Source organism: Rhipicephalus microplus, unplaced genomic scaffold (assembly GCF_043290135.1).
Source record: "Rhipicephalus microplus isolate Deutch F79 unplaced genomic scaffold, USDA_Rmic scaffold_20, whole genome shotgun sequence".
NCBI lineage: Eukaryota > Metazoa > Arthropoda > Arachnida > Ixodida > Ixodidae > Rhipicephalus > Rhipicephalus microplus.
In genome coordinates this window covers 4,883,349-4,908,818 of record NW_027464593.1, presented here as the reverse complement: position 1 = coordinate 4,908,818, position 25,470 = coordinate 4,883,349, and the positions used below count along the sequence as shown (strand labels likewise).

The following is a 25,470-nucleotide window of genomic DNA, read 5'->3' as shown; positions in this document are numbered from 1 at the left end:
ACTGCAAGCAGCAAGGCTGCGGCGTGAGTCCAGGTGTAAAGCGCGCACATGGCGCGCCCATGCTGGCTCGCCTGACTGCTTTCTCTTTCTCGGCGGCAGCGCGGGCCACGTCCGAGACAGTGGTCTGCGTCCTTTCCCTCCTATACTTTCCTGCTCAATCTTTACCTCCTACCTCCCACTCCCCCTTCCCCCACGCAAGGCCGTGTCGGTGCCTTCGTATTGAAAGACAATAACAGCTCCGCGCTTTTCTTTTCACTTTCCTCATTTAAGAACCTCTACCGCAAGGCTGCGGCGCGCGTACGCCGCTACGTTAAAGTGGCGCTCTCGGCGCCATCAATGTGTGCAGCCAACGCCTCCTCTAAACAATGCCTGGGGAATGGCTCGCGCTCCCAGCGGAGTTGGCCTGCCTTCAGTTCTGAGCAAGCGCCGCGCGGTGGCGCTCGCGACCAAGACTATTATCACGGCAGCGGGCGGTACCAGCTAAGCGTTTTTCATCTGCGGCCCACAGGGGCGCGGCAGTCGAGAGTTGTTCGAGACCTGCAACTGTACACCGCTATTTCGAAGGCTACGCAAAGTGTTGTGTTGTCGCACCGTCCACCACAGGTGACGCTAGCGACCGAGAACATTCTAAAATATAGGATTTCTTCTCATGCGACAGGCATCTTCTAGAAGAGGCATTGGTGCAGCATTCGTAAACGCCCGCCGCTCTACCGCTATTTTCGAGAGTTGCGGGAAAGCTCGCCGCCTGTCAATGGAGCGCGGGCGGTTTGGGGTGGCTGAGTTCGATATATCCATTATATGTCAAATTTTGTTCGAAATAAAAAATCAATAATGCATGCGATTTCCCGCATGATATAGGAACCGTTCGATATAGGCAATAATTCTATATATCCGTGTTCGATATATTGAGGTTTGACTGTAAGCAACTATTTTTGTAGTATAACGTGCAGTTTTTAAAATATGAAATGTTTCATTAGGTTTTTGGGAGAAATGTTTGCCTAGACTGAGAGAGTTACAAAGCAATTAAGCACATAAATATCACCTAAAATGAGGACAGAATACACAAAAACAAGAATGGATGTTCTAAACACATTTGAACAAAAGTTATGATGCATTGAACATTCGCCAAAGAGCCTACGTCAAGTTGGGCTTTTTGTCAAAATATTAAACATACCACAACTTCAGTTCAAATGGGCTTAAAATGATCTCGACAACTAAACGCTCCAACAAAAGCAATGAGCGAAGTCAGGCTACTGCCATCGAAGCAATGAAATGCCTGCTACACAGACCTGTGGTGAAGGAGTGTCTTCGTCCGGTAGTGCGAGAGGAGGCTTGTGACCTGGCCCCGAAAGCTGCAGCCTGCTGATGGCCTCTGTTAGGTGGTCGAATTGCCGCAGGTTCAGTTTTCCCGGCTGCTGCTGGTGATGGCCCTGTTGCAGGAACAGGAAAGGATCGTATTGTGCTCATATAACGCTTGCGGAGTACGTTAAGAGCATACAGATTGGGACTGGTCAACATATCACTGAACTTGGAAGGAAACCACTACGAAGCATGATCAAGTGCCACGTTTGTCACACTTTCAATCTGTTTATTCAGCACTATTTCCTTCAATCTTGGACTGATATACAGAAAAGCCTCATTCATTCAAACTCTCGCTTACTTCGGATTTCTACAGTCTCATATATTGCAATATAAATTTGAGTGAATAATTTGAAGTGGCGGTCAACACCAGTCCGGTCAATTCAAAAAGTTTGGGTGCCATGTGTCAATTCCCAATTCCAATTTCCCCAAGAATCCGTGGAGACAGCGGCCTTTCGGAGTCACAAGGCAATGCAGCGCAGTGGTACTGATGAGTGAAAACTTAAGCACCCCAACTGCACTTCTGCCAGTGCAAAGAAAGAAAAAACCCTCTTATGATTAATTAAGATGCGCAGTTGCGGAAACAAGGACATGCTTCACTGCACCACAGAAGTGACATGTGGGCAGCACATCGCATGCTTCTCGCTACGTCTGCGCATCATGATTAACCCATCTTTTCTGGTAATATAAAAAAACCGATAAAGGTCTGCATGATTCATTTCACGATGGATGCGAACTTCCGATTGGCGGTTACTTTGGCAATTTGCGCACTTGCGCTAATGGCAGAGTTCCTATTTGCAACTGCCACTTCGAAAACATGGTTTTCAGCCAAAACCTATCGCGAATTCCGTCACACTGGTCATTATTAAATTTTTATTTTACAAAAAAAGAATGGGCGAATGGTTGTATCACGATGAGCCAACGCTGCAAGGAGTAACTGACATGCTGCTTACGTGTCACCACTGTGTTGCAGTGAAGTACGTCTTCTTTTCTGCGGGCACACTTTTTAACTGGCCTTCAGACTTTTTTTTTTTTTTTCGCTGGCAACAGCGTTGCTCGCTGTTGACCTGTGTTAGCGGCAAAATCGGGCCCAGGTATTGTGAGAAAACATGGCCCTTAAAGCTGCGAACTAGCACAGTAAATGACCACCTCTGACTACTTTCAATATTTTGATGTTTCTTGCATCCCACTTCTTGCATGTTCTGTTCATTCGAAAACCCGCTTAATTCGAAAGATTCTTCGAGTTTCCAGTGACTTTGAATTAACAGGTTTTACTGTAGCTCGCATCAAGTAAAAACAAAATTAAATTCTGGAAGCTTTAGATGTCAAAACCAAGATACAGGGCCCACTGCACTGGAGGACTCTACAATAACTATGGCCAACTTGGGTTTTAGCATGCAAGCATCACAACGACTGCATGACCCACTAGGTCATAAAACATCTGTGCTGTTGATAAAGGGAAACACATTGCCCCAAATCGACAGCACATGTACACTACTCATGGTATCCAATACAACATCAAATTTTTTTTAGTACAACAACCTGTACATGCAATTGCTCGAAATGGCCACATAGGATGAACAAATCTGGTCCCTAAAGATAATGTTGTCAGTGATGTGTGTTCCGAGTTGAAATTACGCCCATACGAGCCAAACTGACGACTGTATAGACGGAAGTGCGCATGTAACTTATCCCTAAATGACCTTGTTTCGATCCACAAGCCCTGTACCTTATAATGAGGGTGACCATTTGTCACGCAGGTCCCGTTAATTAGGGAGGCGATCGCCGGGCTAATTCCAAGGGCCGAAATATCGGCCCCCCGAACCGTACCACGAAAGCGTGGACAATTTAGAAGTGGTCCTTTTTGGCGCGCCAGCGGACGCCGGCTGTGGCCCAAAGAACAAATCAGAGCCGAGAGTTGATAAACAAACAAAATTATATTCTCACTAATGGCAGATCGAAAACAATACACAAGTATGCACACTCCACAATAGTTGAGTACAATATGTCACCAATTAAACAACGTACTACACAGTACAATCAGCCACACTCGAAACAACGGACACAGACAACAATACACACTACTATGCAGTCGCATGCATTGAACAACCAAGACACTTAAAGACTAACGAGATAGAAAACCTATCCAGTCCAAAGTTCTTGGAACAAAAGTCTGGATGATACTCTTCCGAGAATCACTCACTCAAAGTCCCGCGTTGTTGTCGTTCCGCAGCCCCCGAAGTTTCTCTTCCAGGAAACCTCGCCGAAGTTTCTCTTCCAGGAAACCTCGCGTCTTCAATTGGCCACTTTCCAAGCTTCAAACTTCTTCGCCGAAAACATGTCAGCTTCACACACGCAGCTGTTGCCACGCGTCTTCGCTCGATAGCGGTAAACACACACTCTTGCCTGTAGCTCGAGTCGTCACCCCTCAGGTGGAAATCATCTCCTTCTCCTGCTTTGTCTCTACGGACAAAACCTTCGCCGACTACACGGCGGAATCCCTACGCGCTCTGGCGCTAACTTCCGTCTTCTCCTCCGAAGTTTCTCTTCCAGGAAACCTCACGTCTTCTCCTGCTTTGTCCCTACGGAAAAAACCTTCGCCGAGTACACGGCGGGATACCCTACGCGCTCTGGCGCTAACTTCCGTCTTCTCCTTCGAAGTTTCTCTTCCAGGAAACCTCACGTCTTCTCCTGCTTTGTCCCTACGGACAAAACCTTCGCCGACTACACGGCGGGATACCCTACGCGCTATGGCGCTAACTTCCGTCTTCTCCTCATCTCTCATCTCCGCTGCTGGGTTAAATACCTTCCGCGCGACATTCCAGAAAGTTCTCATCATTTCGTCGGCGCGATGCACAGCGGAGGCTGGGGGAAGGCGCGAGACTGTACGAGGGCCGTCTAGACAGATGACTCAACCCGGCATAACACGCCCCTTTCCTTCTAGAAATTTCGAGTGCTTGCTCGGCCGCCGACGTGGGGTGAGGAGGTTCGTCGGCGAAGCCACGCTTCCGAGGGGAGAGAGTCGCGCGCCCGGGGAGCCTTGGATGTTTGTTTTCTTTTTTTTTTGTTCTTTTATCGTTGACCTCGCGGCGTCACTCCGGCGTTTCGTCGCGAGAATTTGGCGGCGCGCCCTTTTTGAGCGCTCGTTCTGTGACACTGTCCCCCACTTTAAGAATATTATCTCATAATATTGAAAACCACACAAACGAGCGCGAACAGTCACCACGCACTCTCAAAGACTGTAACACAATCCATCGCTCATGACACTTCACATTCACAATAGATCGCTCAATACAATTGTACATTGTAATTCAATTCCACAACACATGAAACATAGCCACAGGTACATGAATGCAACACTCCATCACATATTCCAAACAATACAAACGTACAAAGTTCTGTCTTTACAACAATTATACAACACTATACATCACATCACCGCACAGAACACTTTGACTCGCTCGACATACACTTGTGACACAGGATAACAAGAACATTAACACAACATATGTCACTCAGCCCTGCCAAACACATTCTGATTCCACCTCAGCACCTATCCTGTGTATTTCGAGCTGCGCTTGCGTCCTTTCTTGCGGTGCTCGCTCGATCTCTTCTTGTTTTTCCTGGTTCTTTTTCGGCGAGCCTTTTCCAACGACGGGGTCTGAGGCGGCGTCTCAGCCATCGTGGTCACTTCTGACACTGTTAACGGGTGATAACACTCAACCGATCCTGTCACCCGCTTGTTCATGTCACGACATTGGACCTGGCTGGCCGACTCCGTCACATTTACACTGTCTGTCGGTTGAGGTCGTGCCGACGTACGTCCAGCTGCCCAGCACGTAAACTCATTCAACTCGATCATCTTCTCATTCGCTGTCTCTTGCGCCGCGGCTTCACCTTGGGCTCTAGTGAGATCCGTCACGGGATGCTCCTCCACTGTATCTCGCGGCCGCTGGGTTGGCGAGGGCTCTATCTTCGGGTCTTCTCCCAAGCATTCCGGATCATTCGGTCCTCGCGCCCCGTCGATGTTTCCGATGACAAGGTCGTACAGGGGGGTCGTCATGCATAAAGCAGTAACCTTCCCGCTGAAGTACAGGGTTTCAACTTCAATTTCTGCTTTGGGAAGCATCCGAACCGTACGGTCAATTAGGCAAACCGGTTTCGTTTTGCCTGTTAACTCATTTCCCGTACCAGATTTCTCCGCACGATCACAGTGGAGCTGCCGGTAACTCTTAACACCGTAATCTTTTTGTCCGCAACTTTTCCAGGCAGCGTTGGCATTCCCCTCGAAACACCGGTTGGCTGTTTTGACATTACAGCACCCACAATAGGAATTTTCTCCCCATTTTGCAATTCTACGGATCCATTGGTGACGGAATTATTACCGGATTTCGGTGCCGCTTGCACACAGGATACCTGGTGAGTTTGACTCACTCCGTTACGACAAGCGTCTGCTTTGTGCCCAGTCTGACCACACTTGAAACATTTTACTACCGTAGGGCTCGTAAAGTTAGTACGACAGTTGCTCGCGCGATGACCCACTCGGTTACACAGAAAACATCGCGGAAGACTCTCCGGTGCACGCTTCTTTTGTTCGGGTGCCGAATTTTTCGAATCTTCGGAACATTCCTTCTTGACCTTAGCCAAATTAGTTCCACCTTGAGCTTCAAAGAATTGATCAGCCAATTCAAGCATTCCTTCAAGTGACTCAGCCTTCCTCTCTTTCAAGTACAGCAACAGGCTTGGGTGGCAACTAGTAAGAAATTGTTCTCGAATTAGGAGCTCTCTAAGTTCATCGTACTCCTGCGCTGTCCCTGAAAGTTCAATCCATCTGTCGAAATAATGGCAAAGTCGGGCGGCATACTGCGTAGCCGTCTCACCATCAGCTGGCTTTCCTGTCCGAAATCTGTCCCGGAATCCTTCCACGGTAAATCTAAATCGCTTCAGCAAAGCAGCTTTCACCTTTGCATAGTTGGCTGCATCAGTCGGCGTCAGCCTACCGTACACACCGAGCGCTTCACCACTCAAGCAAGTACTCAAAGCAGTTGCCCATTGATGTTCCGGCCAATTCTGGCTTCTTGCAATCGTCTCAAATCTGTGAAGGTACGCGTCAAGGTCGTCCTTCCTTTCATCAAACGCTACGAGCAGCTTGCTTGGGTTCAAGTGGAAGCCATGATCTTCCCGTTCGCTGCTTTCGACTCTAGCTTGGACGGGAGTTTCGCTTCGCTGTTGCAAACGGAGCCGCTCGAGTTCAATTTCGTGCTGCCGCTGCCGTTCCCTTTCAGCCATCTCCGCTTCTCTTTCTTCTCTCGCCCTTCTGGCTGCCAACTTTTCTCGTTCCAACTCAGCTGCTTTTTCTTCCTTGGCTCTCTCAGCTGCCTCTTTCTCCTTCTGGCTTACCCACTTCTGTAGTTCGGCGCCAGAAAGACCCATCTTCTCACCAAGAGTGACTAACTTTTCGAGATCCATTGTGTCTCGCAAATAAAGTCTTGCCGCGTGCAAAAAGTATCTGCCTAAATCAGTCTATCGGAACACTCCACTGCACTCGTTAACGAGAACACTGAACAACACACAAAATCGTTCCGATAGCACTATCAACACTCGAGGCTCTTTCTCACTACTTTGGACACACTGTGCACCAAAAGGTCCTGTGTGGCGGACGCCAGAATAATTGTCACACAGGTCCCGTTAATTAGAGAGGCAATCGCCGGGCTAATTCCAAGGGCCGAAATATCGGCCCCCCGAACCGTACCACAAAAGCGTGGACAATTTAGAAGTGGTCTTTTTTGGCGCGCCAGCGGATGCCGGCTGTGGCCCAAAGAGCAAATCAGAGCCGAGAGTTGATAAACAAACAAAATTATATTCTCACTAATGGCAGATCGAAAACAATACACAAGTATGCACACTCCACAATAGTTGAGTACAATATGTCACCAATTAAACAACGTACTACACAGTACAATCAGCCACACTCGAAACAACGGACACAGACAACAATACACACTACAATGCAGTCGCATGCATTGAACAACCAAGACACTTAAAGACTAACGAGATAGAAAACCTATCCTGTCCAAAGTTCTTGGAACAAAAGTCTGGATGATACTCTTCCGAGAATCACTCACTCACAGTCCCGCGTTGTCGTTCCGCAGCCCCCGAAGGTTCTCTTCCAGGAAACCTCGCCGAAGTTTCTCTTCCAGGAAACCTCGCGTCTTCAATTGGCCACTCTCCAAGCTTCAAACTTCTTCGCCGAAAACACGTCGGCTTCACACACGAAGCTGTTGCCACGCGTCTTCGCTCGATAGCGGTAAACACACACTCTTGCCTGTAGCTCGAGTCGTCACCCCTCAGGTGGAAATCATCTCCTTCTCCTGCTTTGTCTCTACGGACAAAACCTTCGCCGACTACACGGCGGAATCCCTACGCGCTCAGGCGCTAACTTCCGTCTTCTCCTCCGAAGTTTCTCTTCCAGGAAACCTCACGTCTTCTCCTGCTTTGTCCGTACGGACAAAACCTTCGCCGACTACATGACGGGATACCCTACGCGCTCTGGCGCTAACTTCCATCTTCTCCTTCGAAGTTTCTCTTCCAGGAAACCTCACGTCTTCTCCTGCTTTGTCCCAACGGACAAAACCTTCGCCGACTACACGGCGGGATACCCTACGCGCTCTGGCGCTAACTTCCGTCTTCTCCTCATCTCTCATCTCCGCTGCTGGGTTAAATACCTTCCGCGCGACATTCCAGAAAGTTCTCATCATTTCGTCGGCGCGATGCGCAGCGGAGGCTGGGGGAAGGCGCGAGACTGTACAAGGGCCGTCCCCGACAGATGACTCAACCCGGCATAACACGCCCTTCCTTCTAGAAATTTCGAGTGCTTGCTCGGCCGCCAATGTGGGGTGAGGAGGTTCGTCGGCGAATCCACGCTTCCGAGGGGAGAGAGTCGCGCGCCCGGGGAGCCTTGGATGTTTGTTTTCTCTTTTTTTGTTCTTTTATCGTTGACCTTGAGGCGTTACTCCGGCGTTTCGTCGCGAGAATTTGGCGGCGCGCCCTTTTTGAGCGCTCGTTCTGTGACACCATTCTCATGTTCAAATGACCTACCTTTGGTTTGGGTTTGAGGGGAGGGGCTTGCTTGGAGCCCGTCCTCTGGTAGTAGAGCTCTGGTGTTGGCCACTCGTCACCCCGTCCCGCATAGGGAAACGGGTCTGCCCACACGCCCCCACCTGTAGAGAGGATAATGGGTCCAAGATCAGCATCTGGATTATTTTGCTCCTTTGAGGACCGCACCGATTCTCGTATTTATTACAAAGGCGCGAAATTGCTTTGGCCACATGTAGACAAGTTCAACTTATCACAGTCGGCCTATTGGAGTCCTCCGCAATACCTTTGCTGTCTGTCCTCAAGAGCTGTTTGTTTTCTTTGACCCACTTTCTGTTGGTCTAACGAACCCCTGTTCCTTTTCTCAAGGTAATGTAACAACTGCGACCTGCTATTTCTTCTGATCTCCTTTATAATTTTAGCTACACTCACTTCTTCTATAAACCACATTATTTTTTCAAGAGGAACCAGTTTTCAAGGTGTGGTGACTACAACAGCTATGACAATGCCTACAATGCAAGGAAGTTGGCATTTTACTATCCTTGTCTTATGACAAAACAAAGCATTTTTTTCCTCTACATGCCCATGAACGTAAAATTGTCTGGCTGTTCATTGACCAATGAAGTGGCACTATCAACCATGACACAATGCGTCATGAATCAGGCGGCATGAGGACCATTTTAAAGTGAAAATTTTTAAGGAAGCGTCGCTACAAAATAAAATAGAGGTTAAAAAAAACACACACACAATCTACTAACTGCATAATATGAAAGCTCTGAGTAAGGGCCCCACTAACGAAAGGGATGGTATTTCATTAAATTTAATTTATTTCACATTATATTGCTATTAGTGTTAAAAACAACAATTATTGTCCCCTGTGCTTTCTTCACTTTATTGTAAAAAATAAATGAGCTCTTCCCCTCTTTTGTTATTACAATAGCCATTGCACCCCCACATATGTGTGATAACCATTGAAGAAAAAAAAAAGAAGAAGGCCACAAGTGGTTGCTTCAACTGAAAGTTTATAGCAGGAAGTGCATACAATACCATTTTATGAAGAGCATATCGTAAACATTAACCTGAAGCGCGTGTGGCTTGTCTTTTTGAGTGTGTGTGTGTTCATGTCTGTAGCAAATTTGCAAAACCCGGTATTACAAATCAACATTAATTGGCCCGATCTAACTGTGCAACTGAATGCAAGCAGCGCATTAATTTCAAAAATTGTTGTCAAGTTGAAGCTTTGAAGGAGACAAGACTGATTGTCGAAACACTAGTTTTTGACGATGTCTCGTGTTCAAGAATTAACATGCCTTCAGCAAGTGCCCCGCAGTGTACAGAAAAAAAAAGCCAGCAGCAAAAGAAGCACAACACAAAAGCGCACATCAACACACAAACTGCGTCACCTGTGTCCAAGCCCAGGGACTCCTGGGATCCAGCCTCTGTGGCAGCATGCGCACAAAACAGGAAAGAGTAGGAGGGGAGGGGTGTGGTCATACAGTCAGAAGACAGGCCACAGAGGCACCAAAGCACACATGCCACCAGCCCTGTTTTGGCAATAAGCACAGCACGGCCAAGCACAGAGAATAACAGAAGGCCCCGATGGCAGTGGCAAAGCAAAAGAGCGAGAAAGAGGTGGTGGCAAAGACATGAGAAGACAAAGACAAGTCAATAGGAAATGCAGAGTGGCCCCTCTAACATGTTTTTAATGGAACTGAAAAAGAAAATAAACGATGCAGTCAGAAAACTTGTCACAAAGATGTGGTTAACACTGAAAAAAATTGCTGCTGAATAAGCGAACAGATGCACTGCAGACAGCTCTCAGCAGAATTTATTGGTGCGTTTAAAAGGGGTGCCGAGTCTAGTGATGCAAAACTATTGTAAAATGGGCTATCGATAGCATTGATACTTTACTTTCGGCTATCGTTAGTGCGAAGAAACTATCGATAGCGCGATCGATAGTAGTGTCGATAGTATTGCTACCGACATTATCATTCCTATTTTTACGAATAATTATGCTGTTTCTGGTTTGCGATGTTGTCCAAAACTCTTCGCAATTATCTACTATCAGCAATAACTCAGTTATTGCTGATAACTTATGAGCAATTTCTTGGCAAAATGTCAATTAACTCGGCAGGCAAAATGCGGGAATATGTCCATCAATAAAATAATACTTCAAAAGTAACAAACTACACCTTACAACCAATAAACCTAGCTCTCTATATTTTGATTTTGAAATCACAAAATGCTATATAAATTTCAAGCTGTGCAGTACCGTCAAATGAAACAATCTCATTTCCTGTACACCACAACAATTCAACTTCGTTGTCTCGTGTCAGCCAAGAATTCTGGTGATAATTCTGATGATAACTTTCTTGCCCTTCAGCCTGCTCCTCTCCTCCTGTTCGACACACTTATGGAACCAAGTTTGTGCACCTATGAGTTGGCGCAGTTGACTTCATACTATTCGTAGTACTGTAAAACTGGTTGTCAGTAGCACAATTTTTTTCCAACATTGATAGTTTGATAGTGACTGAATGATCAATAGTTTTGCATCACTAGTAGTGACATAAATTTTTTCTAACATTGATAGTTTGATAGTGACTGAATGATCAATAGTTTTGCATCACTAGTAGTGACATAAATTTCAGTAGATGAGTTTACTTTGCCATAAAAACCAGTGTATACAAGAGATGGCTCTGAGCTGGTATGAAGCTGGGTAAATGCTGATACAATATTTCATTTGGACATTACACTCAAACCTCATTATAACAAAGTTGCATCATATAAGAAAATAAGTTTGTTACATCCGAAAATTCGTTATAAAGATTATTTCCAACACTATCTATTGCAAGACTATTTTTCATTTACTTCATGAAAACCGATATTTCAACACTATCTATTGCAAGACTATTTTTCATTTACTTCATGAAAACCGATATTTCGTTATATCGGTGTTCGTTATATCGAGGTTTGAGTGTAAACTCGATTTTTACATGGTGCACCTACTGATGTCGACATTACCATGATGTCAGCCTACAGAGCCAATTCTGCGCCAACCGCCTGTGTTCACACACCACTATGGCAAGCTGCAATGACACCAGGCACCAAAACATTCAAAATGGCACCTTGTGCTTGACCAAAGGGGCCACACAGCGAAGCAGCCGTGGAAACACCACAGTGCGTCGTGTGAGCACATAACGACAAGCACATTTACGTTAAATGTTAAAGTAAACATATATTACATGACAACACAGAAGCAGTGAGGGTGCAAATACCCCTGTAAAGTCGTTTGCGCCTTGTGGCGCACACGTGTTTCGCGCATAGGCCGCATTCGGGGTTCACAACCACCAAGCGGCACGTGGCATTGTGCTTGCGAGCGTCTTTACCATCATCCTCATTATGGTTAGCGCGGTAGTGCCAGCAGTGACGCCTGGCGGCGAGTCGAGGTGGTCTGACAGAAAAGAGTGGCGAGTCCTTTTGGCGTGTGGCGATTGACATAGATGGTTGTCTCCTGACGGGGCCCCGCGGGGAACGGGGACCGCAGGTCCCTAGCGGTGAGTCAAACATCGGCAATACCGCCTTCGCGTTACCTTGTGTTTGTCCTTATGTTGATTGAGTGTATTGCACATAGTGCTGATGCGATTGAGTGTTGATTGAGTGTATTGGAGATATGTGAGGTTGTTTTAGCGTGCTGATCCCTTGTGATGTATTTTGATTCAGCTGACGATCTAGTCGATGCACAAAAAAAGTTGAATAAACGTGTGTGTTTGTTCTGACCACGTATGCTGTGCCTGTGTGTTCTGAGAGTGGCGATCTAATTTCGAGATCCCACAAAGCGAAACCAGCTTTTAAAGACATACTGCAATTACTTTTTCAGGGTGCACTCACACTCAGCAGTACATTTTTCAGGTCTGAGCTTGGCCCTTCATACAAGCAAAATAAAGGCCAACTAAAAATGTCTTGTGACAGCAAATTTCTAAAGCTTAAAGAAGTCCCTGATGGAAGTCTGGCATTCTTTCATGCCTGTACCAGAACCAAAGTCTTTCTGAGCCCTAAAGGGGGCTTTGAAGAAGCCAATATCACAAAACTCATTGACGTAAATTTCCAGCACATTCAGTGCAATGATAGTTCAGATAGTAACAGATCACACAACAACCTTGTGAAAACATCCAAATATTCAAATAATGCAGCACTTTTTTTTTCATACACAGCGTGAAACACAATGGGGGCTAATGAGAGAAAAATTAGGAGGGCCTACTCTTGCAGTCATGCAACACACCTACATACACTTTACAACTACAGTTTGAGCCACTATTTGTTCGTTAGAGCACTAAAAAGATGGGTATTATTTGAAACTCAAAAAGCCAGAAAGCCAACCTCAGAAAGGCAAAATTATAAAGATGAAAAAAATCTAAGCAGCAGTAGCTACGTTTGCAGTGCTAAGTTCATAACCACTACAGTGCCAGGGTTACGAGTAATTATGCGAGAAACTACGAAATGAGCCACCTGCTAGGCCTAACTAGTAATAGCAAGCAAAAGAAAAGGACAAAGAAAAAGGCAAGAATCAGCTGCCAAAAATGAGCAGTGAAAAAAAAAAAAGAAAAACTTTGTGAAATCTGCAGTGGCAGACTTTTTCGAGGGGGGAAAAAAGATTAGAAAGAGAGAGAAAGACCTGAAGAGATGGAGGGGCCCTTCTGAAGACGGGCCGAGGCGGAAAAGTCCGGCGGCGCCGGTTCGGGGGGTGGAGGATACACCCCCTGCAGGAAGTCGCAGCTGGCTGCTCACAGAAGGCAGGGTCAGGAGGAGGGAGAGGGGAAGACAGAGAGAGACTCAGGCTTGTCTCCAAGGCAACAACAACGCACCGTGCAGCACACGCACAGCCATTCCGCGATGCATTACTGAAGCAACACGTTTAGCCCAAAAAACCATGACAGGCGCAAAAGCCCGCTGTTCACGAAGAAAAAGTGTTAGGAATCTGAAAGTGATTCCCTCCAGTGCTGCGACCCAATGCTTTACCATGCAACGCCAATTGGGTACATCAGTGCACAACCTTTGAGTGCCAAAGTGCAATTTGCCCAAGCAAGAGTACACCCTTGCTGTTATTTGCCATACGGTGTTATCGAAAAAACACAAATACAAAACCAGTGAAATCTCATTAAACAATACCCGCATAAACTGTAATTTCTTTCTAAATGTAGTTAATACGAATCCCCAACTTGTTTTCACATTAAGTTTGTACATTTATTACCCGCTTAGGCCTTAGCTGTACATTGCATACAAGCCAGTCAATGCATGCTATTCACTTGTTGAATGCCGATAATAGTCCTCAAGAGACAAGAAGAGAGCAGAGTGGATTAGGGGACAAACGGGGGTTAAGGATATCATAGTTGAAATAAAGAAGAGGAAATGGACATGGGCCGGGCATGTAGCGCGTAGACAGGATAACCGCTGGTCATTAAGGGTAACTAACTGGATTCCCAGAGAAGGGAAGCGGGTTAGGGGGAGACAGAAGGTTAGGTGGGCAGATGAGATTAAGAAGTTTGCGTGTATAAATTGGCAGCAGCAAGCAGAGGACCGGGTTAACTGGCGGAACATGGGAGAGGCCTTTGTCCTGCAGTGGACGTAGTCAGGCTGATGATGATGATTATGATGAATAGTCCTCAGTTGCAGTCTCACGCTACAACGGCGAACCGAAAATGCACGTACCGTATTTACTCGATTCTACCGCGCCCTCGATTGTAACGCGCACCCGATTTCCACGACGAAAAAAAAAAAACCGTAAGACATCGATTGCAACGCGCACCCATTTTTTTCGCTGGCCCGCACGACCACACCACTCGAAAAAACGACTCCTTTCGGGAGCGTCTTCCATTTAAATATGAGGTACGGCGAAGCTTGTGCCCATCTGATGTGTAACAGAGCATTGCAGTCACTGTAGTTTTACCGTGGACCGATGTCGGCACGCGAACTTGCTTTGCCCCCTTTTTCTCGACAGTTGTGGTGCCAGGCATGTCGAAGTAAAGAGGCGTCTGATCAGCATTCCCGATTTGCCCAAGCAGGTAGCCGTTGTTGTGCCGCAAGTTTAGGACGAACCTCTGAAAACTGTGAAGCTTTTCATCGTACTCCTCCGCAAAACTTTTCGCATATGCCTGGTCACCTTCGAAGGGAAAAGCTTTTCCTCTTCATAAAGTTAGTTAGCCAGCCCCTGCTCGCTTTACACTGGCTCCGCATTAGCCCCTTTTCTATTCTAAAGCTAACTGCATAGCCCGCACTTGGAGCAGTTCTGTCGTCACGAGCCGCTGTGCCGCTCGCTGCCCAAGCACATACTCGCCGAGCAGCTCTTTAATTTGCGGAAACCGACCCTGCTGTGGTCCACTGAAGCCTTTGCATGAAGCTTTGCAGTCGACAATCTTCTGCTTTTGTTTCCGCCAGTCCCGCACGCACGTTTCGGGAACTCCAAACGACCGCGATGCAGCCCGCTTTACGTTCGTTTCGGCACACGCAATGACTTTTCTTTTAAAAGCGGCACGGTGGTGCACTTGTCGAGTTTTTGGAGTCGGCCCTTCCATGCCGTCGATGCTAATGCGCACCAAGATGACGAACTCCTCAGCATACGTACGAAGAGCCGCACATGGGAAACACATAGGCAGAAATGGCCGACGCGCCATGCCGACGCACGTAGGGGGCGGCCATTTCGGAATGGCGATGGCAACAGAACGACTGTATTCATTTTTTTTTTTCGTACTCGATTCTAATGCGCATGCGATTTATGAACTCGGTTAACCGGAAAAAATGTGCGCGTTAGATTCGAGTAATTACGGTAATTCGTAAAATTTGAGTCGTTCGAAAAACAGTGCATGCAGACACATATATCTCTAGGATCGTTGTGTGAGCCCAGCCTCTAATCTATACTTCATGCCGTCTCGGAGGCAACTGCAGAGTGGCCTAGCCACATCCCCTTGCCAGCGAGAGTCCATCAGAGCAGGCAGAAGTGCACGCAATGATGAACGGATGAAGAGTTGTTCTGTCGGTTGGCTGCATAAACTGCATCTCTCCAGCCATGCTGCATGTGTGCTGAGCTGGCTGGACTTGGTGTACGGTATCGCTATATGCACATTGGTTGACTTGTATTATGAAAGGACTGCACAATGTCGAATAGGCAAGCGAAGCATTACGTGCTGACCAGCAAAGAGAAGCTCCACATCGTGAATGCCATCCAACGTGGAGAGAAAAAGTCAGTGTTGGCACGGGAGAAGGGCTTACCACTTTCAACAGTGTACAACATTTGCACACTCAAGCAGAAGATGCCTCGAATATTGCTGCCCGAGAGGTTCAACCTATTCGAATGTCTAGAAGGCGTTAACGAGATGGCTGAAAATGCAAGGGCTAAAGCTTGCCCGTAAGCAGACCCCCTCCTTAAAGGGACACTAAAGCCAACTATTAAGTCCACGTTGATTGTTGAAATGGCGGTCCAGAAACCTCATAGTGTTACTTTTGTGCCAAGAAAGGGCCTATTTTGAAATAAAATCACGTTTTAGTCCTCTGCATTGGGTTAGCGCACTTCAATTTACTCGCCTCAAGAAGCGGATCGACCGGACCGTCTCACGTCACTGTTGCTGTGCATAGCGTTGCCTGGCTTTACTGCGCTAATAGCAGCAGACCGAAAGCAGCGGGAGCCACAGTAGCAGCAATGGCCATTGATCAATTTCTCGCCATTAGCTTCGATATTGCAGACGCCTTTGTTTCAACTGCACCTCGCTAGATGGCACCACCTGTTCGGTGTAGCCATGCAAAATTTGAGTTCTTGAACCACTCTCCCCCCACCGTTCCCCATAGTAACGTCCGGTGGTTCTTTTTTCCATGAATCAAACCGAAAGGAACAAGCAGCATTTTTTTGCGTCTCTTAATGCACAAAATGTTCTTTATCTAGTGCAGTTAGATCGATTACTAGTGATTAATTGTAGGCGGTCCGTCTGATGTCATCGAGATTATTTTGAAAATGTCCTACAGCGGCACTTGTGTTCTTGTGCATTTACTTTAATTTCTCAGTAAGTAGGGCCCTGTTGTCGATAATATTGTCGTTTTAGATGTTGTCATACATTGAGCTTTCACTCTGACGTAAATTGTTATTTGACTTTAATGTCCCTTTAAGGAAAATGCTAGGCACTTTGCCACACAAATGGGCTGCCTTTTATCTGCACTACTGGCTGGCTCGCTAGATTTAGGTAGCAACACCATCTTACCATGAAGACTGCCTCCGGCGAAGGCGCAGCAGCAGAGAAAGACAGCACAGAGGACTGGGCCAGCGGCAAGTTGCAAGATATTTTGCAGAAATATGCCCCTGAAGGCGTCTTTAACAAAGACATATCAGCACTTTTTTTTAATAATAAATACGGCTGACTAGCTTCTTCTGCCCTTTGTCTTCTTTCACTTCCTCTTTATAACAATACGTTGCCAAACCGAACGCTAGCTTTTAAGGGGAGGCTCGCTCATGTGATAAGCAGGCAAGGAAAAGCTTATTGGTCGCTTTAGCTGTCAACATGGCACGAAGTAAAAAGCAGCGCTCCTTGTTATTGGCAAAGCTTTGAAGCTTATATGCTTCAAGGGTGGACGACTTCCCTGAGGCATGTTGTATCACTTCAACACCAAGGCCTGTATGACCTCGAAGCTATCTGGAAACACACGTGCTTGCTGGACGATCCCTTTGCAACAAGCCGGAGAAAAAATTGCATTGGTTGTTGACAATGCGCCAGCACACGTGCAACTTGATAACCTTTCCACCATGAAGCTGGAGTTTCTCGCGCCAAACAGAGCTGCTCTGTCCTATCATTCAACTGGTGAAGCACCTCAACCGAAAAAACTTGCAGCGAAGAATGCTTCTTAACATAGAAAACGGCCAAATATACACCATAGACTTGCTAAGAGCCATCCACTTGCTAGCCTATTATAGGCAGCAGGCAGAACCCACTACTGTTCAAAACTGCTTCGTGCGTCTGTTGTGCCCACCCAACAAACCAGCCCAAGCGAAGCGGAGTCCACTGGTAAAGGGGTCAACGACACTAAACGCGAGGCACTGATCGCCAAAGTCTTAGAGCAACACGGTGGCAGCGACCAAGTGCCATTTGCAACGTTTTGAGAGACCAAGGGCGTCCAAACACGTGAAGGTTAGTCAGACAATGACATGGTCAGTTCTGTCTGGCATCGAGCACCGGCAACGCTGAGAAAAAGGATGACAATGACAACATTGCCCAGCTAGAGCATAGATGAGCCATGTCCCTCAGTAGCTAAAGCAGCACGAGCACTGGACATGATGCAGGTGTTTGCGGAAGAGAAAGGCTTGATTGACGAGCTGGCCTTCCATGTGGATGGCTTTGAAGCTGCAGTTGTTGCTGCGAGGCTGCCAGCAGCAAATGAGTGATGGACTTCTGGTGGCCAATTTTCTCTGAATAAAAGTTCAAGATCAGCAGATGACGACTAAAACGACCTGTCTTGGTTTTTTTTTTTTTTTTTTTTCAGAACATCTCTCATTTTACAAACAATCAGGTACAAGTTTATTACTTCCAGTAGTGCGTAGCATGCAGTTCGTTTGCATCCCCATCCGCTACAGTTTAACGAGGTTCCACTGTATGAACTAGATGCATTGCCCTACTTTGGGCAAGTGACCGTTAGGCAAGCACACTACTGGCAAGTACAGTACTCCCAGGTTAAAACAGGACAATTTAGGGCTAAATAACGCGCATATTTTCCATTCCATCATCTTCAGTTTGGGTCACAGGAAAGTAATTTTGACTTGAAGGCAATGACCACAGCCTACATTATCTTCAGAGATCAGATTTGTAGTGACACGACATGGTTATCTTAACATTTTTGCACATACCAGTTGTTATACTAAAGAAATGGTGTCTGATTTGAATCCGCGAGCACTGTGTACTTTGGAAAGTATGCTTCAGGCGAGTGCACTTTCAACAGGAGGGCGTGCTTTTGACTACTAGTCAAAGAGCATCAACAACAGCAACAACAAAAAAGTGCCACAATTCACTAGATGCATCGCAATGAGAAGCCCATTGAGTTACAAACTATGAGCGATAACTCCAGCACCCAAGCTTCTGAGTGCACTTTGACTTAAAGACAGGGTACATAGCAGAGAGCATGATGACAAAGAATGCATCCAGATGCACTGCACTCATAGCACTAAGTAAAGGAAGTGCAAATGTACCTACATTGATGCACCTTCATCACATATTACAAGCAAGAGTGCTCTGGCTCATCAATGTGCACTTCATTCTTCATTGCTCCGAAATAAAAATGCATCTAGGTGCGTTCTATGTGATGAACTAGGTATAACCGATGTGTCTGATGCCAGTGTATAAAGTGGTACACCTGAGTGCCTTGCACTGTGCATGACCACTCAGGGGTGGATCCAGCTGCACGTTTCATGGCAGGCATCACTGCAATTAAAGCTGGGGAAGAGACGGGGGGGACCTGGCTTTTTTGTATTAGTTACTATCATCACAAGAGCCCCATCAAAGCCTGATGGTAGAGTGTTTTAGCCAGCACTGCCAGCTGCCGAGCACATTCCCTGTGCAGCTGGCTTAAAACGTGTGCTTTTTTCGATCATTTCTCTTGCTTGGCATGTGCTGCTGTGCTAGAGGATACGTGGAATTTATTTTCATGCTCTGTCGTCTCTCAGTTTTTTTTATTTTTTTAACACTTTCCAAAGCAACTCAGTGGCTTTCACTTACGCATCGGAAGCATGCACACGATGCAGCTAGTTTCTTCGGTTTGTTATAGCTTCTTGCACGGCAAAGCTGATGATTGTCTGGTTTCCAATCTCTCCAAGGGTGAACACTTCTGAATCTCTCATTTATTGCTCCCCGGCACGCTACTACATCTGTTTCCGTGCACCGCTAAATTACACAAACGATCGCGCCAGGCTTGTATTTCCTGTTTGGGGACTCGGAAAAATGAACACCGTCTCTTTGGCAATAAGATGAAGTATTATTATAGCTTTTTAACTCATTTTCTTTTTTGAACGGGCACACAACCGCACAGTTTTTTTTCCGAGCGCTCACTCACGCAGTTCGGTAACGCTAAGGAGGTCCACGTTGGTTGCATTGGTGCTACAGAACCGAGTAGCGACTCTCCCGATGTGGACTATTCCCCAAGTGCTAAATCTTATTCACTGAATTTCAGTTTGTCAGACAAGGATTTACTTACAAGTTCAGACTCGGGTAATATGAAAGAGCGACATCTCGAAAGCGTGCCTGGCGAGACGATTACGGTTAGATAAAAAAAAAAAAGATGCCAATGCTGACTGTCACTGCAAACACCACTTTTTTACCGGAAAACTACGCCGGTGTTGGATATTTTTGTATGTCAACGAGCTATGTTTAATGCAATGCATAATTTTTATTTATAAAAGATCACATTAGTGTCTTTTTTTAAGGATTTTTTTGTGTTATATGAGCAAGGCATCTCTATATATTAAAAAAAATGTTTCTTTCTGCCAATTTAAAGTCACAAAAAAATTTCAGACTTTTTTTTTTTCTAAAGTGGAATTGCCTAAAAAACTTGTTTCAGAAATAAAAAAAATTGCATACTTTTGGTGTGCATTTTTTTAAAAAGTTAGACTCTCAAAGGGGGAATAGTTGATCTTAGTGATACAGTGCTCTACAAACGTATGCCTCCTTTATAAGACAATATTAAAAAGTCTTAGTCTTAGCCTTCTTAGCCAAAGCATTTTATTTTAGCCCATCGCCGTAGGCACAAACTTGGATGATCTGGGTAGGTGGTGCCATCTAGTAGTGTTATGCGCAACAAGGCAAGCAGACAGAAAAATATGTTCTGCTTCATTGACGAAGAACCGCAATGCTTGTTGACCTCCAAATGCGCACGAATCGTAGCTGTCACAGTTGGACAGCTCCAAGGAGCTTGTGCATGTCGCACAATGAGACACAGACATTGTGTGGTGTGGTCACCTATCCGTTGAGCATCTACTGTTAGCGGCTTTCCTCGCTTTCGTACTCTTTGCTGGCAGCACAGGGATGCCTTGCAGGTTCTTACAAAGCATTTAAAAGAATTCTATGTAGCGCGAGGTGAAATACGGAAACAGGACAGGTAGAGCTAGACAGGACAGAGCGTTACTAGCAACAAAATATTTATTTTCAAACTCAGACAGCTTTTAAGCCATAATCATATAATATTCCACTTGAAGAAGCTTTATTTTTCAATGTAACTATATGGACAAATATGAAGATGAAGGACATGCTACCTAGACCAAACATGTAAAGAGTGGCTCATACAAAATAACACTTGATCGAAGAATGGTTGCATTATGGCTGATTGAGTAATGCCTGATTCTTCAGAAAATTAGCGCTAGCATGATACATAGAAGTGACAAGAGCAGCACTGTTTTTCCAGCAGTTGAGTACACACTAACAAGCCCACATTGATTGATGTTCTCTTCATGTCAGGTTGTCTGCTTGTTAACTGCCGAAAGGTTAATCATGCCATTAATCATTCTTCAGTATGGCATAAGTGCCTTGTGAATTCATAAACTTGTTTATCACACTGATAAAGCTCTTTCAGCGGTAAAAATCTAGAAATGACCAACGCGAGTGCACAGGCTTCGGTAGAGGGGGAGGAGCAGCGCATAAGGGGCACATGCCTGAACCCTCCTTCCCCCCTTCGCCCCCAGGCCACACATGCCAACAGGATGTTGCACGAGCGATTCCACCCTTGCCCAGCCGCGATTCAGCACGACTTTACCCCATCTCCACCCCCCACCCCCAAAAATCTTGCCAACGCGGATGCGGAAGTGTAGCACCGGCGCACCGAGCAAGCTGGCAGCCACCCTGACTATAACGCCACCTCTGCGAGATCACGAAGGGGGGCGACCTAGGAGCAGCCGTTTTTCACACCTCCCAATTCTATCCACCTTAATAGCATCTCAATAACGGAACGTTCTTACAGTTCGTTGCATTGCCACATCGACTTGTTGCCCTTTGCTGTGTCAATGTTTAGTCGAGTCCTCCGTCCACGTTCTCCGTGAGTTCCTACCGTCCTTTTCTGCCGACAGAGCCGCTCTTCCTCATCACTGGTGCCCCGGACTTCGTCGCAATCTTCAGCTTTGCTGATCTCTCCTTAGCTCATCAGGGACTCCCTTGCTAACGGGTCTACTCTGGTGACTGTTGTGGGCTGCTCCCGTCCTAGCGCGATGTGGGATAGGCGAAGGTCCACCCTGAACTGCTGAGTATGGATGCAGCTAGTCCGGGCAGCCTCACTCGGGAGCACCTTGAAGGTCGACGCCCCCTTCCAGGGCCTCTCACACCGGGATCCCTCAGAACCGGGTGGCTATGCTGCTCCCATCGCTGTAGCGACACTGGTTTCCCATGTCTTCGCAGCTCGAAGCCCCACAGCACAGTGCCAGCTTATCCTCTGCGATTTTTCATCACGGCCGCGTGCCACGAGCCTCTTTCCGACCAAGCTGGTACGTGAATGTGGCGCGTCTATGCAACATCGGGGGTTCGGCGCACGAGTGTCGCATTCCAGCGCCTGGCACGTGCCTCGTGCCCTCTTACTCAGGACAAATATTGAAATTTGAAGTAGATAATTGCGTTTGTCATACTTTGAAAAAACTTGAGCCAAATTTCATGCAGATCCGGGCACCGTAAGTACGTAAAAAAGGAGGGGCACATTGAAAAAAAAAAAAAAAGGCGAAATCTGTGTTTTGAGAAAAACGAGTTTTAAAGATAAATTCAAATTTCATTTATGAAAGATGAAATTAAATGCTAGGAAATTTGCACACCAAATAGAACAATCTTTCTTGTAGTGGCCACAGCCGCTAGAATGCGCCAGCACCATAAGTTTATCCCTCACAGCTTTTTTTGAACTGACTTCTCACAGACATTACGCTCACACACAGGGCTATGAAACACTTGCCAAACTTCTTCTGCTTCATATGGCAGAGCCTTGTGTTGAATAGGGAGAACTTCGACAGGATTTCGAGACCTAAACTACGTCCAGTGTCGAAGGGCGAAAAAGTGCCGATGCCATTGTGACTCTTGTGGCCGCGCTTATGTTGGTACCGTCCTACATAACGGCAATGTCGTCCCTGCTAACCTCCCTCACTGTGAGCGCCCTCAACCTCACAAGATTAGCACAGATGGCATCCTCTGCCGCATCATGAACTTTGTGGCTGATGGCTGTGAATGACTTTGATGCGTTGCCAAGAATCACCGCAAATCGGACCAGCCACTCGTAGCCCATTTCTACAGAGCCCGCTGCCACAACACCTCAGACACCTCACCGCTGAGCGCGAAGGAAAGGAAAAGGAAAGAAAAGACTGCGGTAGAATGTTTGCTGTCTCTCAAATGCGATTTGCGAGGTGCCTGTGCACGCTTCTCCCTTTTTCGCAGGCACTGCACCAGCTCCCGACCGGGCTGCAGAAATTAGGTGCCTTTCTCCTCTTCTAACCACTACCGCCACCACTTTTTCTGTCCCTGCCACGTAAAACTCTTTCTCCTTCCAACGCCACGCGAAAAAAGAAAAAGAGAGAGAGAGAAAAAGCTGTTGCGGAATGTGGTTCTCTCTTACACGCCGGTGCCACGCTTCCCCCTTTCCCATTCTTGCCACGTAACCCTTCTCCTTTCAACAACGCACGCAAAGAGAGCAAAGAAAGAAAAAAGCTGCCGTGGTGTGTTGGTTTATCTCAAATACCGATCTGCTTCTCTCTGCGCGGAGACGCTCCTCCTGTCTTATCACGTGCTGGCCACGCTGCGGCTTTGGCACAGAGGGTAGTAGCACAGAACACCTATACACGTAGTAGCGGCGATGCAGTCGTCGTTGTCGTCTTCGAGTGTCGGCGCTAGACATTGCCCCGCGCAGCTTCTTTTGCCAGGAGAATGCTGAAGCTGAAGTAGACATGCTTTGCAAGCTGCGTGCAAAATTGATTGACTCGCTGCAAGGCAAACATGCAGACGCACATCAGCGGATCACAAGTCCGTACAAAATTCCTCAATGGTTCCCGCCTCCTAAAAACCTAACACACTTATTATCTGGTCACGGACACTTTCGGTATTATCTTCATCGATTCAATATAACTGCATCGGACAGGTGTATGTGCGGTGCACCTTGCTTGAGCGAACAACACTACTTTAATGAATGCCCAAACACACAACGCATTGTGACCCATTTACGTGTGCCCAAAAGTGATACAACACTACCTGCGCATTATTATGGGCTATTGACCAATAGATAATCTCGCGCGTATCTACTTCAGTTAGTGACTGTCATGCGCAACTCTGTTTCTATGACATCCACATGACACGTATTAGCTACCAACACTTTATCAGGACGTCGCTTCATACTCCGAATCACCTCCATATCACAACTTTTGCGTGAGTGCTCTCGATTACAGTCGCAGTTATGCCAACAAAGGTGGGGGAAAACCTCGGTGACTGATAACGATAGCATCACTGCTCCATTTTCCCTAAGTACTCGAACCATAGGATTCGCAACGCTTGCGCAAGTACCTAATCCTGCCCCCCCCCCCTTTTTTTTTTTTTAAAGCTTGTTACTATTGCGAATGGCGCCTTGTCTAAGTTCGCAGCGGCAAACAGGCTGCCCAAGGTTCCCTGCTGCATCGCTGGTTGGAACGACAGCCTGACGTGCCTGGCTACATGACTCCTGGTGAAGAAATGGGCTTCGACATCACACAGGCCACTGCTACCATCCTCGTCAACGTTTACCCATCCTCAAGACCACTGGCTCGCATCCCACTTCGTTGTTTGTTTTTGGACTTTCTGCATTCAACGACAATGCATTTAAAATAAACACACACACACACACACGCACACACACACACAAACACACACACACACGCAACACACACACGCACACACACACACACGAACTCCAAAAACTCAAGTGGGGGAAATACACTGCTGCTGCATATCGACCTGCTCATTCCTGAGAAGCTAACTACTTTATTTATTACAGTTTCATGCTGCACTCACTAGGTTTTACCCATGTTATTTTTTTTTTAACTAATTGGCTTTTTCAAATAAAAATAAAAATTTGGGAACTTTCCCCTCTTCATTTATGTTAGATTGGCTTGAGCCTGTTATACCTCCTGGTGGTACGGGCTACCCCCCTTTTTCCTTTTAGTTATTTTTACATATAGGGGACGGAAAAAGCACATCACCACTTACTTCAATTAATGACGGATGTCCTGTGATTTGTGAATATATGCAAGTCTTCTGAAACTTCCCCTTCGTGTGTTAGGTCAATGCACATGCACCACTGCATGGGGAGCCCTTCGTTTTCTTAGCTTTCATTATTTCGAACTTCTTTTAATTCGAACAAATTTTCGGGCCTCTTTGAGTTCGAATTGTTGAGATTCGACTGTATAATGTAATTACTAATTACCTCAGAATATAATTGACCTGCATAAAATACATTTGGATAGTTCAAATGAGCTACAGAAACTGAAAAAAGCTGTGCAGTTTAAAGTAATTTCTTCAAGAAATAACCCATGTTATCTTTAAACGCCATGTCCCTCCCCTATATCAAGTCTTCAAGCTTTTTTTGATCTGGTGATCAAATTTCAACACTCTTGTTGCAATTGAAAGCTTGCGAGTTCCTATACACGATAACTCTACTAAATTATAAAATTAGTCAAAAGAAAATTTTTTTAAGTGCTGATAAAACTGATAAAGTATTCTTGTGTTCCCAATCATTACCATGCAGATGGCAGTAACTTTCATAAATATAGAGTTAAAACTACAGTGATGGCTTAGTCGTGATCCTTGATTGTTCTAGAATATGTGCATATAAAATTTTCTAGGATATTCAATGATTAAGCTACAGAACAATGAGCAATCCGACAATCCATTATTTATTATCTCAAGAACTACGTGAAATGAAAGAAAATGGATTGGATATCTATTTATAGCAGGTTGAAATGTACATTGCCAGAAAATTTTAACTGAACATGATTATAAGCAAAATTTTTCT

At 46.1% G+C, this 25,470-nt stretch overlaps 1 protein-coding gene across 11 annotated transcripts in view; it reads right to left on the bottom strand.

Moving 5' to 3' along the window:
• Nucleotides 1-25,470, bottom strand: part of LOC142785261 (rho GTPase-activating protein 190-like) — a 155,926-nt gene that overhangs the window by 52,831 nt on the left and 77,625 nt on the right. For all 11 annotated transcript variants that reach the window (XM_075883689.1, XM_075883692.1, XM_075883695.1 and 8 more), the window contains exons 12-13: nucleotides 8,458-8,579; nucleotides 1,290-1,430 (exon numbers count right to left, since the gene is read on the bottom strand). In XM_075883689.1, coding sequence (XP_075739804.1) covers nucleotides 1,290-1,430; nucleotides 8,458-8,579 — 263 coding nt within the window. The remainder of the gene's footprint in view (nucleotides 1-1,289; nucleotides 1,431-8,457; nucleotides 8,580-25,470) is intronic.